The following is a 17455-nucleotide window of genomic DNA, read 5'->3' on the forward strand; positions in this document are numbered from 1 at the left end:
ACTATCTCAATTTTCTTAAACAATAGGATCTAAAATAACGGGACACACACAATGTGAGAGAGAACGACTCTATATCAGCCTTGACCTGCCACTTGCAAACCAACACCCCAGAAGTGAATGCTCGCAAGTTCGTTAAGACCATTCACTCTTGTGTAAAAATGGAATAGTTGCTACACAAAGTAAGGCGATGTGAAGAGATGAAAGCAAGATGGGCATGGTTATTATCATGTGGCAAACCTTTCATTAGTCCATAAACCGTTCCCTTGAATTACAGTACATATAATGTTTACATCAACCCAATACTCACCAGTCACCACACCTGGGTTTCAACTTTTAACCATATAAATCGGAAGAAGAAGAAGAATGGCCTGGAAAGAGTTCGATGGGCGCGTTTCAACATTACAATCATTTGAATCACAAAGCAATGGTACAGAATCAATTGGAGGATAACAATCAAGTTCCCATTTACGTTGTTCATTAATCATACAAGCTTTCACTGCGACTACCAGACTCGATGATATCATTGAGGAAGAACTGGAGGGGCAATCGTGCGTGTGTTGTATGAGTTGCAGTGGTTGCATTTCTGCCCAATAATGTGGAAGTAGACTTCGGTAGTGTCGTTGCAGTCATTGCACAGGATCCATACCTGTGAATTAACATTGCTTCTTAGACTTGTACTGGTAAATAGTTCCGAATTCGTGAGGCATAATGTTACATGGGAATGGATATTCAAGAGTTTACACCAGAGAGGCCTTTTTTTTCATAAACAGGCCTGAACATGGACAAAAGTACGCACCTTCTTATACCGGTAATCCTCAGGCATAACAGTTGCTTCTATCTGGCAGTGTGCAAATGTCAACTAATTAGTATGAACTCTTCATTTTCATCACATAACCGAGATAACTAAAGAACCAACACAAAATGTGAATTAACTGCAACACACTTTGCACTTTAACTTGAGAAGCCTACCTCCTCATCTATTCTCTTCCAGGTTTTGGACATGTCAATCACCGACTTGGAGCATATCGGACAACAATATCTGAATCGTTTAACCAGATTGAGTTAGGAATCAAGTAATCATCTTTTGCATGGAAAACTAACGAAATTAAAGTCATGCCGCTTACTTGTCACGCTTCATCATTTCATTATAACATTCGCAGTGCATTGTGTGCCCGCATTTCATTACAGTAGTGTCTTTCAGTGAGTCAAAAAGGAACTACAGAACACAATATGTTTGAATATTTACTGTTAGTTCGGGCACGGCAAGGGTTTCCTATTATTGTATAACTACAACGGACATTTCAACACAAACCTCGTAACAAATAGGGCAGTGATGCTGCATTGAGTTCTCCACACACAAGTGATTATCACGTAAGCCATTTGAATAGCAAGAACCTGAAAGAATATAAAGCATCATTATGTTCTGAACTCTTACCAGAACATTAATGTTACAAAGTAAAAACTTTTTCCCCATCCATCACAGTTTCCAAAACTCAAAAGCAAAATTCCCATTGAACTGGAAAAGATTTTAAGCACAAAAAACTCACCCTAATAGAAAGGAGAAACTTCCCATAGAAAATAAAATCTAATACGGTATGGTAGTTATAATATATCAACAAATTAAAACAAAGCAATCACTTAATTTGTAGTTCACAGAAGATAATGGGAAGTGCACACATATCACAATTTTAGGAACAGCCAGGACCCATCCTTAATGCAAGAAAACAGCTCACATTCGATGAATAGACGACCTTAATTTTTTCTCTAGCACTCAATCTATGCATAAGATGCTATAAATGAGAGCACAGTTCAAACCAAATGCGGGGTAGTACAAGGTAAAGTGCAGGGCAACAATGTGCATTCAGTTCCACAATTTAATTCCTAAAAATGAGAATCTGTCATAGAATCAGAACGATGTTTAATCAAAGATTGGTGGTATCTAAACCCAACATTGGATTTCCAAAACTTAAATTAGCACCAGACCTCGATCGCAATGGACAGATCTCAGTAAACCAAAAGGTGAAACTAAAAAGTACAGATTTCATTGATCCAAAGAATAACTGATAGCAAGAAGTTCATTAAAGAAGGGAAGTTTCCAATTTCAGAAACAAAATTGCCATAATGGTTGTAAGCACATACCACATTTCTTGCAGTGATAAAATTTGTCACGACCCCCGATTCTGTTTTAGGTATGAAAAGTCAGATGCAGAAATTCCATTGCCACGAAATTATATGACAAAAATCAGCCATATAGAAGAAGGAAATAAACTCTGACATTGTACTAACCTGCAGATCCCACAATCATTACAATGAAATTGTTCCTTCGTGGTCTGCAACACATAAAAGGAAAGCTTACTTCAATGAGGAGGAAACCAACAACATTATATACAGATCACAAACCAACTATCGAATCTGAATCTAGTTATTTTCGAGATAAAGTTTGATAAATCAATGAAGCCAAAATAACAGACTTTTAACTAAGTATTTGCTCTTCAAAAATCCAGGTACGATAATTAAATTTGAGATTGAAGTTAGCTTACATCATCATCATAGAATTTGCAAATGTCACAGAAATATTCCCCCATACTGACGCCGCAGTTTGTACAAACTCGTGCAACCTAAAACCGACATAGATGATTAGATATTCAAGAAGATCAGAACCAAGACAACATTTTTCTTTGTTCCATCATTTAATTTTGATTAGAACCAACACAGTAAGAAGTAAGAACACAAACCGGCTGCTCTGTGTCACAAACCGAACAAACAACCTGAAACAGCAACACAAATAAACACAATGAGAACACTTAGGAAAGTAAAGACAGAAATTATAAATGAATAACGTCACATACAAAGCTTGAATCTCCCTCCTCGTAAATTAGAGTAGTTTAGAACATCACTTTGTCAAACCAAAAAAAACATAAATTACAAACACAGAGTATGATATAATGTCACGTACTTGTTTCACATCGTAGCGAACGAGCTCATGCCGATCAAAGGGGTTGCTCAACATGCTCTGAGAAAATCAAACAAACCCAGATGAACTAACAGGTAGATATATATTACAGACCAATCACCAACGTCACGATTTGAAATTTGACATGCTTTTTCACAGTTAAACGTGACCAATACCGTGGCTTCGTTGTGACAATGGCGACAAGGATAGATCTCGTTGCAGCACGGAGCTCGAATCTGGCATCTTCTTCTGTAATGCTTGCATCTGCAGAAAGAAAAACAAGAACAAAAACCCAGAAACAATCAGCCATAAAAACGAAAACCCAATTCATATTTCTCGCAGAAATTCGGGGAAGAAGAAGGGGAAGGGCGGAATGGCAAATTACCCATAACCCATCTTCCCAAAATCGAGACGTTCATTGGCTGAGCCTTCCATGAGAGTTGGAAGAGGAGGAATCGCAGAGGGGAAGGCTTAAAGAATGAATGAAAGTTTCCCGATTTGGGAAGGATGGGTTGGCTCTGTTTGTCCGAGTCCTCAATTTGAAAAGAGCCCGAGCCATCACGTAAAGTAAAGGGGTCCCCTTTCCATTAAAATAGTCAATATTTTCTGGTTTTTGAAGGATTAAGCTGTAAAATAATGGAAAATAATAGAGTTTTGCGGGAAAAGATTTAATATTGTTTTTGGCAACGGCCATGTTTGCATTTGCGGCTACCCACTTGGACAGACAGATATGAGAGAGGGAGAGAGAGAGGATAAGGTGGGGTTGGCAGTTGCTGGTGGCCGTTGATAGGGAAAAGGACAGGCGCCGTGAGATTGGCGAATCGGATTGCAGAGAATGAGAGGCAGCAGGCTTACCAAAACAAGAGCAATCCTGTCCTCCCCCTAGTCCTCTCCTGCGGGCATTTTAACAAACACATGCCAGGCATCATTATATCACCCCCAGTCTCCCTGTTTCCCCTTTTTCTAAATCTTTGATTCATTTACTAAATGTTTGACTATACTCAACATCTATTACTTCTGTGCATGTCACACGCCAAAACACAATAAATAAAATTTACAAAAGACGTCATAGCTTGGAGAGTTTGATAACAGAAAAGGATCCCTCTCATTCTTCCACAATTGCCTTGATATAGACGCAAGAAATAAGTTATCATTTTATATAGCTTTCCTCCCCATGCTTGTTTGTCTCCCACGCTACTTTGAGTCAATATATTTATTTCTTATCCGATTCGTAAGATTTTGTTATATTGTGTTATCAAATTGTCAATCTAGCGCCATACGTTAAAACAATAATTCACGTCCACCTAAGAAAACTAAAAACTTTAGGTTGCGTTCTGTTGGCAGCAAAAGAGACTTGGAAATGAGAAGTTAATTCATTTTCAATGTTTGGTAAATCCAGGCTTATAAAAACTGTAACTAATGATGAGAAAATGGAGAGGAAAAACGAACCCTCGACTACGATAGGTTTTTTCTTTTCGCCCTCTTATCTCAACGTATGTTCATTATTTTAAATATATATATATGAGGTGGAGATGACATGACATCACATTCACGTGCATCTTGAGATTTAAGGGAAATCGAAACTGCTTATTTCTTGTACATTACCGAGTTCTTGTTGCCCTACTTGTTGTATTTTGCCCATGTATTTAATCTTGTTTAATGATGATATACAGGGGTCTGTGCAATGGATGTTAGCGAAAAACCTGAGATGCATGCAACATTCAAGCTGGATTTCTGGCATTACGGTCCCAAAAGATTGCAGCTCCTTTTCAAATGTGTGGCAGAGGAGAGATTTTTTCGATCCGGGATACAAATCGGATACCTTACGTGTTATAATATAAGCAAAGAGAGCATATATTTTTCGTGTTCCTTCATTTGTATTATGATAAATAGTATATTGTTTTATGTTTTAACTTCACTGAAAAATCTCTCGTAAGGAAGGACAGTGAAAAGTGGGAAAATTTGTAGTATGTACATGTGTACAACATACACTGAGACTTGTAGTCTTTGAGGTTTCATCTATTAGATCGTAGGCAGAAAATCTAACCAGTTGTATGTCATTACAGTCTGCGATCACGGTCTGCATCTCTCTTCAGTTCAAATGCGTGGGAGATGGGAGTGGGGAGTGGGGATTGGGGGTACTGATGGCAGTGTCACTTCAAATGTGTATTTATATACAAATATCAAGTAATATCATGATTCTTACTGTTTATTTTTAAGGTTCTCATTTATAGATTATTTTTGCTAAAGTTCACTTGAATTGGAAAGGATTTAGCCTTTTAGTTGTTGTTGTGAATATTCATGGTTTATCAATGATATTGTGTTTGTCTATTTATCAAGATACAATCAAATACCTAAACGTCTTCTGATTCTAATGAAATTGTGCAGGGATGGTCTTTCAGTTATACCCATTAAAATGATCAATTTAGGTTATGACAAAATATTATAGAGCGAGCTCGAATAAGTGAATAGTGTTGTATTAAGTTACTTACTATTTAACATTTGAGTTCTTCCTTTACATAAAACAATGGTCAGAGCATCTTCAAGAGTTTAAATTTTTGCTAAATTAGCTAGTGAACAGCGTTGAAAAACTATTATAGTTAGTGAGTTTAACTTTACATCTTCAACAACAATCTCTATTTTAATAAATTTAATATTTTATGAATTTTCCAAGAGAGTGAGAAAGAGTTGAATGGTGGAGTTTTAATATTTAGCAAATGTTAAAGGATGGTGTTGTCCACATATTCCCTTTACCTTTCGCACACTTCTTCTCAATTTTCAGGCATCAGATCAAATGAATTGAGGATGATTAAACCTCATAAATTAACAAAAGGTGTGTAAAAGGTAGAAACACCATATTAATCAAATTCCAACTAGAATTAAAGGACAAATTTGATGTGTCTAACATTGTTCTATATATTTTTAATTTTTTATCACCATTTCTTATGGACAACGTGTGACAGCCGGTTCCGAATTATTCGTACCGTAGGTGTGAAAATGACGATTTTACCTTTGGTAGTTATTTGTCATTTTGGGGTGATTGTTTTGTGGTTTTGTTGGTTGCATCTGGACCACACACTCACCACATCCATATCATCTTCTTCTCTCGTGTCTCTCTCTGTCTCGAACACACTCTCTCTCTCTCTCATTCTCACTTGTACGAACGGGGTTCAAAACCCTTGCAAACGTTGCAGATCGAAGTGGAAAATGGTACCTTTGTGTTCGTGAGGATCATACGAGTTCAACCATACCAAATTCAGGTAAGGAATCCTTCGATTTCACGTCGAACCAGGAATCTCCGATTTGGTCACTGTTCATGCACACGTGAATTATTGACTTTCAGGGAATTTGAAGCTTATAGGAAGCTTAGTGAGGTCCTTAGGAAGCTCAGGGTGGTTCATTGAGTGGAATTGGACGTCGGGATCGTGAGTTGCAAGTTTGGCCGATTTTTCTTGAATTTTTCCGGCGAGATCCTGTGATCTTTGAGGTTTCAAACAGGTATAACGTTGTTCTTCTCATCTCCAACTTTCCATTGGTGCAAATTTCATAGAAATTGGTGAAGAAACGAGTGAGAACGAAGGATTTGAAAAATTTCCAGGTTTCCGGCGACCGGCGTTTCGCCGGAGAAGAAAGCGGTATATTCCGTCAGTTTTGGATTGACGCCGTCAGTCAGATTTAACGGAATCCATTAGGGTTTAACAGAATATTCCTGACGGCGTTAACTAACACCGTCAGTGTGACTGGCACGTGGCGGCGCGTAAGGCCGTGCCCTCGCCGGCGCGTGGCGGCGCGTGGGGTCTTGGAAAATTATTTTAAAAATATGGGGATGTTCGTGAGGTTGAGTAGGTTCTAACCATCCCATTTGAGCATTGTATGAGAAGTTATTACCTAGTTTTGGTTATGTGCTTTAAATTGACGTTTTATAGTTGTTTCGCATATAGGTGAGACCTATCCTGAGGACGAGCACAGTCACTCGAGGCAAGGGGGTTACGACCCTTCTACATATCAATGAGTGGGCTTTTGGTTTTCCGTATATACTTATATACTTGTGGTTTTTCCCAGAAAATGAAATTGAATGTTTATATGTTTTAAATGTCATGCATAGCGTTTGCCGATTTATTTATGCATTAGTAGTTGCATATATGTATGTTTAGTCCTGCGGACGCACAGGTAAGTGCCAGGTAAGTTTATGGCTTATAATTGTGAATTAGTGGCTATGTGAGATACATAGAGAGCTCATAACCTGCACCCCCGGTGTTAGTGTTCCCACCCAGAGTACGGCACAGTCTTTCACGTGATGTTCACCTCCCGCACCACACGCTCATCTTGGATCCAAGTTAAGTGCACAGTCCTGTCGTACAGACCACTATGGGTGGTTTCGACTCGTAGGTGACCCACGATTATTCACCCAGTCTTCAAGTGATCGTAGCACTTGAGCGTATTTATTTGCACCCAGTCCTGTCGTACAGACCACTTTAGGTGGTTCCGACTCGTGTGCAGGTATAGTTAATGAGTTGGAGATTTGAGCTCTAGATTCAGCCGTACAAGTCACATTAGGTGACTCCGGTTGACATGTTACTTGCATTGATTGACATTACCTGGGTTACTTACATTTTATGTGGAGGCATTCGACATGGCATATTTCTGGACATGTTTTCGATATATGTGTATATTCTATTTTCTGGGAAACTACACAGGTTTTACGGCGAGGGATTAGAAATTTTGATAATGAAATGATTTTGAAAAACTTTGTTTTTGCCCGCTCACATTTTCTGTTTTGCGCCCCTCCAGGTTCTAGTTAGAAGCGCTTTGGTGGCTCACGAGGACTTGACGGTGGTTCTGACAGAACGTCACAAATGTAGGATCACCTTTGGGTATTGTGTAATTAGTATTCGTTCTTCTGGACTGCACTTAAGCTCTTTGTGCTCTGATTATGTTTATCACGCTTAGTCTCGTATTAGTGTGTTACCTTAACCAGTTTTTTTTTAGTAGTTTGGTTTTTTTGTTATTCGTACTTTTATTATTATCTTTTGCTTCCGCACTATGCACATGACTACGTCACCCTCACATGACGGGCAGCACGCCTTGATTTTAATCGGGATGTGTCACAACGTCATCGTCTTCCCAACAACAGTTACCAATATAATTACTAATTAGGGTAGTTGTTGACTTGTTGCTCACTATTTTTTTCTCTTATAATGCAGTTGCATTGAGTGTGTGCTGTCATCTTAATTCATCGACAATAAGCAATTTTCGACTAATGTTATTGGAGAATTTCCGCGCAATACCTTCAACACCACATCAAATAACTAACTATACCCATCTAATAATAAGGACATGTTGTCAATATATAAGATGGTGATTATAATAATTGTATTACATAAAACACAATATTAATCCACCTAATATAAGATGTGGTATTGATGTGTTGTTTGTCCCACATTGACCGTTTCATTTTCTCTTCATCACCTAGTTGTTATATAAAGAGGGCTTTGGGGAATTGAGAAGACACACCAAGATAAATAATTTTCTTAACTCTATAGAGAGGGGGAAAATCTCTTCACTCTTTTTCTCTCTTAATTCTTGTATGAGGTAAACAATAATGGATGAGAATTAGATGAGCTAATTGAGATGATGCCAACACTCTCTGGGTGATTGAGAGATGCAGGATTTCCATGGTAATTGTATTATATAAAACACAATATTAATCCACCCAATACAAGGTGTGTTATTCACATGTGTTTTTTGTTCTATCAATCGTTTCATTTTCTCTTGAGAGATGTAGGATTTCTATAATAATTGCATTATATAAAACACAATATTAATTTACCTAATATAAGGTGTGTTATTCACATGTGTTTTTTGATCTACATCAATCGTTTCATTTTCTCTTGGTGTGTCTTCTCCCTTCCCCAAAGGAGAGGAGAAATGAAACGGTCAATGTGGGACAAAGAACACATTAATAACACACCCTATATTGGATGGATTAAGAGTGTTTTATATAATGCAAATATTATATAAATCTTACATCTCACATTCATCCACATAGAGTATTGGCATCATCTCAATTAGCTCATCTAATTCTCATATGTTACCATGGGAACTCAGAGAGAAAAAGATTACTAGAAGAGTGGAGAGAAAAGAGAAAAGAGAATTGTCTCCCTTAGTTTTTCTTCTCTCTTCCCCAAAGCCCTCTTCATATAGTGGCTAGGAGGGCAAGAGAATAAAGCAGTCAATGTGGGACAAAGAACACATATCAATACCACACCCTATGTTGGATGGATTAATATTGTGTTTGGTCCTTGTGCATTGGCACAAGGTACATAGGCAATCTAGCTAGGGTAGATACAACTAAGACCTGGTTTGGTACTGAGGTGATTCTGAAAAAAGCTGCTATAAAAAAAAGCTGAGAGCTGCTTTTGTGTTTGGTAAACACTCAGCTTCAGCTTTTTTTCACAGTTTTGGATGAAAAAAAGCCAAAAACAAGAAGCTACAAAACCTAGCTTTGAAAAATCGGCTTTTTTTCACATCTGTTTTACATAAAAGTTTACCAAACACTCTAATACTGCTTTTTTTTTTCAAAAGCACTTTTACAAAAAAGTTTACCAAACACTCTGCTGCTTTATTTCACAGCTGCTTATTCTCACAGCACAGCAGAAGCAACTTTTTTTCAAAGCACATCAATACCAAACCAGCCCTAAATCCTTCTCTGGAGATGTCCTTATTTGTGCTTCGAGCAACTGTTCATAAAAATGAGACAGCGATCCAGAATTTTTCATTCCGCTAGGTATGTCCTATATCGAATTCCCTTATATTATTTGCATATATTTCCAACAAAAACAGTATAAATGATACATGCTATTTGGTGCAACGTAGGTGTTTCCCAAATAGGTCAAACTAAACCAATCCAAACCAATTGTAGTTTGTCTCACTTTAATCCAAGTTTGCTCTTTTTTTTTCTTGATGCAAAAATATTCTAATCTTTTAGAGAGTTAAGATAAGTCACACAATAAACCAACACAATAATTATATGTAAAACTCATCAGTAAAATGTTTCCTTATAATCACTAACCTATAGCTAGCCTGGCTGCCACTTTACATATATATCTAAAAATACACCAAGCCACATTGTTGTGTTAATGATGATGAGCTGCCAAGATATAAACCCATCTCCACCTTCAAAACACAACGAATAAAACGGTTGTATATATAAGCTACGTACACATATCACATATGCACGCCACCAAATTACACCCGTTCAAACCACAGCTCCAACACAAACAAATAACAAAAAAAAAAAAAAACAAAAAAAAAACAGCTTCCATTTCTTCCATTTGTCACATCTCTTTCTGCCTCATATTATTAAAGGGAGCTCGAGACATTAATTATTCTGTCTCGGTCTCTCTTGATTACCCTGATCTTTACATCTCCGAGACCTAACAACACACAAAATATAGAAAAATGGGTTGCGGGGAATCAAAGCTGGCGGTTGCCACCACCAACACCATCCTCCGCCGCAAGAAATCGAGTGTTGCCGATCCTTCCAAGAAGAGCAAAGACATAGAAACCGTCCTTGAAAACAATGACAGCGCCGCAAACTCATCGGTGCAACACCAACAACAACATGACCAACAAGAAGAACAAGTCAAGGAGGACAATGCGATCGCCAATAATGTTGGTGGTGGTGGTGAGGCGTCTGCGGTGGCCGATGATGTGAATGTGAATGTGAATGTGAAGGACATAAAGGTAAATAACAAGGACGGAGAAGATGGTGGTAAGGAAGTATTGGAAAAAGGTGACAAAGAAGAGCACGACGAGGCCGCGGGGAGATTGATTTCGCATGGTTCTCCGAATCGTTTCTTTTCGTCGAGGAAATTGGATGAGGAGGGAATTGACGCGATTATTTCTGAGGGACGGTCTGGGACGTCGGACTATTATACTCCACGCCATGGAAGTAAGGGAAACTTGCACTTCAAGGTAGATGATGATATTGCAGAGGACGATAACGAATTACATCTGCCAGCTGCAGAAACAAAGGCTCCAGCGGTGGAGACACAAAATAAGGGTTTGTAAACCTCAATGTAGCTTTATTTCAACATTTAAAAAAAAACTATATATATTTGCATGCATGCATGATCACGTCGAGTAGGTCTTATTTCTGAAGGGAAGCATTCTCTTGCCGAACTGTGAATCTGACCTATTGATTGTGTCCAATTTCGCTACAAACGTATCAAGCAAACGCATAGTTTGACAATATAAACATACGTTTGGAAACATGTATATTACCATCTAACGTAATGTCTGCTAATTTAATTTGGTTATTGTGTAGGTGCAGAAGAGCCTGTAAAGAAACCGGAGGAGAATTCGGTGAAGGAAACAGAAGTGGCAGTTACAACCACTGTTGAAGCTGAAGTGGCTGAAGCCGCTGAACCTGAAGTTTCAATCCCTGCTGAAGAAGTGAAGAATTAATCTGAATCTACAAATAATTGAGTGCAGGAACAATATGTGGGTGATTCCCCAGCCAAGGATGAGAAGACAAGCTAAGTGCGAAGGGCAGTTAAATTAGGAAAGCTAAAGCTTCTCGCTCAGCTTTTGTGTTTGTAATTGATCAATCACCTAGTTTTTATAGGTTTTCTGCTGTCCTCCAAAGCTGATCTTGCTATGCATATAACATGTAACTTGAACAGAGAATATGTAGTAGTACTGTCTGTTGTATTCTTGGAATTACTTTCTGTTTCAAAATTTGTTCAATTTCGCTTTTATCGACCAAATTCGACCAAATTCAACCACTTAATATTAATGTAATAGGTAGACGTGAATTAGACCGGTTAGCCATGACAGAATGTCAACCTCGTTGCACCTATATACTTGAATCCGCCTCCATGTAAATTAGAGTAATTTATAAAATTATCTTACAGTAAAAATGAAGAAACTTTGACGGGAAGGCATTTCCTGGTGGTTTCCTATGCTTGAACCAGAAATGACATTTGAATTTTGGACCATCTTACTTGGTTAATTGATTAAGCCGCTTGAATTATAAGGGATGAAAACGTAGTGTCAACGTGTCCGTGTAATCAAATTAAAGCACCGCACGGGCTTGGTAGGTTAATTGATTAAACCCACTGGAAATGATAAGGAAATGTAGCGTCATTTGACCAGCGTTACGTCAATGTGGTCTCGTTATAAAACCCGGTTGCACCTAAGATCTTCTCCTGGGTTGACAACCGAGCTAAACCGGTGAGCCCAAAGATCCAAAAGTATTTGATCTAATAAGTAATTGGTATACTTATTATTACGCAAACTGTAACATTTCTGCGTAGCGAACAACCATTATATATACAACACAATGTCAGCAATCCAAAGAATGAAGATGAGCACATTCATATATACACAAGTCATCCGCAGCCCCATCATAACCCACGATGTTCATCAGCTATGGCTTCTGAAAAGCAAGAGCTTTTAGGCATACAACGAAACAGCTTTCCCAGGACATATACCTACAACTGACCTCTCTCAGATTTTTCCAAGGGAAAACATGGCCAGCAATCTACAGAGGTTTTGCCCCAGTGTCAGGCGCTGCGTTCAACTTGAGAACAGAAGTTGCAAGATCTCTGGACAGTATAAAATTTCCTCCAAGATCTGTTCTGCTGTAGTCTGCTATACCAGTACCGATCACAATTTTGCACCGTCTCCATGTCTTGGCCATTAAGTCAACACCATAATAAACTAAATGGTCCGAAATGCTGTTCCCACTCACTGACCTGCAAAAGCGTCCCAAGAACTTGTATCATATTTTTGGGATCAGATTATTCTTTTCAACTTCATTATTTTATTATTATTCTAACCATAGAAGACTGCACCAGCGAGCTGCTATGTGTCGAAACATGATGAAAGAACGGAATCAAAGAGACAACTCTCAATGATATCACAACGAAGACTTGGATTACCTGCTGCACGTTGGGTCCTCGCCTGATTCATCACAGATTTTCTCAACTTCATAAACAAGACTTCCAACTTCAAGGTTATAAAGCCACACCTAGAATCAGAATAAGGCTTTCAATGGTCTGAAGAGAAAGAAACTCCCAAAAAAATGTCATAAATATACGAAATTATGATCCAAGTGCCGTGTGCAAGTGTATATCAAGGAGTCGTGTTCAATAATATTCATCAACCTATTCAAAATATGACCAGAAATTGTAATTTGGATATCATCTGACAATATTCTCATGACTTACAAATATTTCACATAATCTTAAGCTATTCAGAAATAATTGGCATTATATAAAGAGCATAAAAATTGAAACCCTAGCCACAAACAGACATTTTACAAAAAACTACTTAATCAGTTTATTTTTTTATTGATCTTAAAGGCTTTGAACTGAATGTGTAACTAATCCTCCTCTGTGGGTTAGAAAAACGTAAAATACTGAAAATTTGCTACAGATAGATTTGCTAGAAGAAACTACTTAATCGGTTTATTTTTCTAATAGATCTTATAGTTTCAAAGTCAAGGCATAAGTAATCCAGCAATGTCAGCTAAGAGAATACCTCTCGTGGAAAGTGGTGGTATGTCTTCTGAGGAAAATAAGTATAGTATGGAGGTAAATGAGGCACCATATCATGTGCATTTGTTACTCGTATACTGTTTGGTACAAGTGTACTATAGTATGATGCAAAAGCTGCATTACCAATACGAGGTTGTCCAAATGTCATAACTTGAACATTTTTCTCTTTCTGATTGACCTGGGAATTAAAAAAAAAAACATTCAATGTTACCGGTTTGAAGAACATGCTTCCAGAATAGACTACAATTTCAGCAAGCAGTGAATGCAATTGAACTATTCAAACACCCCTCTGGAATAAGTTCAACATTTATGCCATTCAAGAAATGTTGTTGGCATACTAACATATCTTGATCAGTTAAAATGAAAGGGAAAAAAAAAAAAAAAACCAATCAAAGCTCAATTGGCAATAACCAAGTTATAAAACACATGAGTCAGGCTCTGACAGGTATACTGACGACTGAAAACAAGATGAACGGTAGTGAAAGAAAAACTCAAACATATCTTGCAAAATGGAGACTGGCTTAATTATGATTACCCTTAGATCAAGAGCACAAAATGAAGCCATTGCCCCTCCCATTGAATGTCCTGTAACTATGATGCCAATATCTCCATAATATTCCCTGGCTATTTCCACAGCATTTAGAATTCCAGGGCGTATGGTTGTGTTGTGGTAAGCACTATAAAACCCGTGGTGCACCTAAAACAGAAAAAGAATGAGAACTGATACTTTACATTCCAGCAAGTAACAAAGTAGAGAAACTTTACTGCAATACCATTGCATCAGGCATGCCAGGGTAATCTAGATCAAGTTGTTTCCAAAATAAGTCTTCAATCCAATTCTGTATGCTGTACACATAAAGTAAATCCACAAATAAGTCTTCAATCCAATTCTGTATGCCCATAGGGATACATATAGTTATATTTAAAGGAAAAGCAAACAAACGTAGATATAATTTTCCATTACGTTCTGAATCCACATCCTTATTCAATGTATGTTTCAATTTTCTCTTCACCTATGTCATAGTTTGGGCTCAATAAATAATTCAGCAGAAGCTTTAATTGAGAATGATAAATACTCTAGCACCGCACCTGTGTTCCTGAGTCCCTCTAAATGCAATTATAATAGCATTGGGATCTTGTGCCACTCCAACAAAAGCCTGGAAAAAGTAATGACTATGTCATACAGAGGCAGCAAAGAAATAACTTTAACACATAAAACCAGGCTGAACTATGAAATTGCACCTGTAAGCAATGCTGGACATCAACAATAATCTCTATCATTTCAAACCCCTGTTCCATTGAAATGAGGAATAAGGGCAACGATTTTCAAGCATAGGAATTTCAAATTAATCAGATACGCCTCCGTACCTTAATCAAGTCATTACAGCATGAGCATGTCCAAGTAAACAGCTCCGACAAATCTGACAAATAAACCTACAAGAGCAGAAATTGATTTCAATTGTTACGGACCTTATAGCAGGTACATACTCTAATAATTCAAATCTTGATATATAATCCAGAAAATCTCCATTTGGTTTCCTCATTATTTAGACAGATTCAATACTTCCCATAAACCAACCTTTTTCTATGTCACAATTACAACATACCATGACTGACAAGTGACAACGCTTATGGTAAAGATTTGCAAGGGAAATGGTGAGGCTAAATGTTTCTGTAACATAAATTTTTACAAACCAAATCCCCATAAATGGTGACACAAGCAAAAATCTGATGAAACTTACTGTAGAAGCATATCGCACTAGTATAGTGGCAAGCGTATGATTGTATATGGGGCCATGATCGTTGTGCTTAATTTTCAGTTCTGCATTTGTAAGAAGAAATTACTCCCAGTTAAAATGGGTCCGAGAAGTTCAAAACAACTAAATTCTGCCTCCAACTATTTTGATCTATAATTCTGCACAACCCAAAAACAAAAACGAAACAAAAATACACAAAGAATCTGATGTACACCACCAGTTTATAATGGTACAGTTCTCATCACATATTATCTTCTCCTAAGTGAATATAGAACCTCTTTAGTCCCTAACAGACTGATACCAAACCATCCTTTAGTAATCTATGAGAAGGTAAAACCAACAAGCACCACGTTGTTGCAAAGGCATTCATAGACAGTTTGCAAATTCTTTTCTAAATAGCACTTCTATTCATAAGCGCTTTTACTGAAAGTGCTTCTATTAAATGGATTTCATAAATCAGGAAGCACTTTCACTTTCAAAACTGCGAAGCACTTTTAACTTTCTCTACCAAACCTTGTCATAAGGGCTTTTGGTTTGCTTAGCTATTCTAAAAGCACTTCCAAACGAGAATAATGACTCTAATGACCCATTGAATCCCCTGAACTAATTCTTCTCCAACCATCAAATTCCCTTCAAACCCAATTTACAATTTCGATATACACAACGAAAAAGCCTCTAATCAACCGCCATGAACATAAACATGTTTAATAAAACATAAAAGATAAAACTTTTGATGCAAAAATTGAAAATTTACCTCTCCCAGCAGAGAAAACAAACATCCACGTTAATATTACCAATACCAGCCATCTTCTTTTCTCCATGGCCTGATAATTTCACAGCAAATAAAAACAAATTAGGGCACAATTCAGCAATTATTACTTTCAAACAATCAGAAAATTAGAGAAACCGACCACCGCCACGACGTCCCACTCCACTCACCCCACCCAGCAGCGGCTTCGGAGCTCCGAAGACTATCGAATTTAGGTGGATTTTGCGACCGTGCAACCGTGGTATGATCGCGACGCACCGTTTCGAATATCTTGCTGTGGTGGTTGGCAACACGGCGAGATTGTAGAGGGAGACCGAAGAAAAGCAGTTGACGAGGCAAAAGAGAAAACTAGTTTGTTCGTTTTGTGTAGACTTCCGAAATTATCCTTTATTTATCTGTTCCTTAGCCGTTGATCTTGTCTCTAAGTGTTTTTGAGGGCCACGATTGGAGGGTAATTACGGTACATTGCCGATGTTTGAAGCGTGTGGAATTGCACGTGCTGATGTGTATTTTAATTTCGTATAGGATTGGGTTTGGATCACATGAATTTTCCCCCTTTCTAATTTTTTTCAACAACCTTGCTAATCATTATATTTTTTTATTTGTTGACCAATTTTATCATGTCAACATATCTTTTGATGTATGTGAACTTATTTTGTTCTTCGATATAATTGATATTTTATTTTAAATTATTTAAAAGTACATAGATGGAGTTTTGAACGAGAGAAAACACACTTGCTCTAAGTAATGTATTTATGTTTGCGCCTCTATATGTAAATCAATTAGAAGCAAACTACGTCCAAAATAAGTCTAGATTGTACAAACTACCTATTGGCCTTACGATTCTTAACTTCCCAATATTGAAAAACATCTCTTTAATTCGAATCCTCGTTTTATTAAATAAGGAAAAAGTTAAGTCAAGATTTTGATAAATGAAACTCAATTGTATCTCAATCAAATTGAGAAAGTATAGTGGTACTATTTTATTAAAGGAATAAATTTTGTATGGATACTTTGGTGACACACCCCGACCGAGATCGGAGCGTGCTGGCCGTCACACAAAGGTGACGTAGCCATGTGCACGTGCGGAAGCTAGTAAGTAGTAATATAAAAGTACGAATAATTAAAAACTAGCATACAAGTATTAGAATAAGTGCTAGTTAGTGCGATACAAATTCAGAGCAGGTCTATAGCAGTCCAAATAAAACGACAACAGTAGTACGCCCGAAGGCGACCCTACAATGTGGAGTGTCTGTCAGAACGCCGAAAAGCTCTCAAGGGAAAACCACCGCAACGGTTAAGCAACTAGAACCTGGAGGGGCGCAAAACAAAAGCGTGAGTGGGCAAAAACAAAGCTCTTTGAAAACCATTTAGCAAAATACAATCTAACCCCTCGCCGTAAAACCTGTAT

At 37.7% G+C, this 17455-nt stretch overlaps 3 protein-coding genes across 4 annotated transcripts; 1 reads left to right on the top strand and 2 right to left on the bottom strand.

Annotated features, from left to right (window-relative positions):
- Positions 1-198: 198 nt before the first annotated feature.
- On the bottom strand, positions 199-3552 carry LOC137737178 (E3 ubiquitin-protein ligase MIEL1-like). The gene is made up of 12 exons (XM_068476579.1): positions 3339-3552; positions 3130-3217; positions 2957-3013; positions 2736-2768; positions 2541-2618; positions 2287-2330; positions 2140-2180; positions 1313-1395; positions 1125-1216; positions 970-1039; positions 797-838; positions 199-646 (listed from the first exon to the last, which is right to left on the bottom strand). Exons 1-12 carry the CDS (start codon positions 3386-3388, stop codon positions 521-523), a joined length of 804 nt encoding a protein of 267 aa, XP_068332680.1. The 5' UTR covers positions 3389-3552; the 3' UTR covers positions 199-520.
- Positions 3553-10326: 6774 nt separating this feature from the next.
- On the top strand, positions 10327-11622 carry LOC137736571 (uncharacterized). The gene is made up of 2 exons (XM_068475820.1): positions 10327-11018; positions 11283-11622. The coding sequence occupies exons 1-2, from the start codon at positions 10415-10417 to the stop codon at positions 11420-11422; spliced, it is 744 nt and encodes a 247-aa protein (XP_068331921.1). The 5' UTR covers positions 10327-10414; the 3' UTR covers positions 11423-11622.
- A 382-nt stretch (positions 11623-12004) lies between these two features.
- LOC137737198 (lipase-like) lies at positions 12005-16355 on the bottom strand. 2 transcript variants are annotated; one of them, XM_068476605.1, is made up of 11 exons: positions 16215-16355; positions 16030-16099; positions 15261-15340; positions 14887-14952; positions 14761-14808; positions 14608-14675; positions 14292-14364; positions 14054-14215; positions 13502-13696; positions 12901-12989; positions 12005-12714 (listed from the first exon to the last, which is right to left on the bottom strand). In XM_068476605.1, the coding sequence occupies exons 2-11, from the start codon at positions 16094-16096 to the stop codon at positions 12501-12503; spliced, it is 1062 nt and encodes a 353-aa protein (XP_068332706.1). In that variant the 5' UTR covers positions 16097-16099; positions 16215-16355; the 3' UTR covers positions 12005-12500. The 2 variants fall into 2 exon arrangements, with proteins under 2 accessions (XP_068332706.1, XP_068332705.1); XM_068476604.1 differs by having other exon boundaries at positions 12007-12714; positions 16187-16355.
- Positions 16356-17455: the final 1100 nt, after the last annotated feature.

Source organism: Pyrus communis, chromosome 6 (genome assembly GCF_963583255.1).
Source record: "Pyrus communis chromosome 6, drPyrComm1.1, whole genome shotgun sequence".
NCBI classification, from domain to species: domain Eukaryota; kingdom Viridiplantae; phylum Streptophyta; class Magnoliopsida; order Rosales; family Rosaceae; genus Pyrus; species Pyrus communis.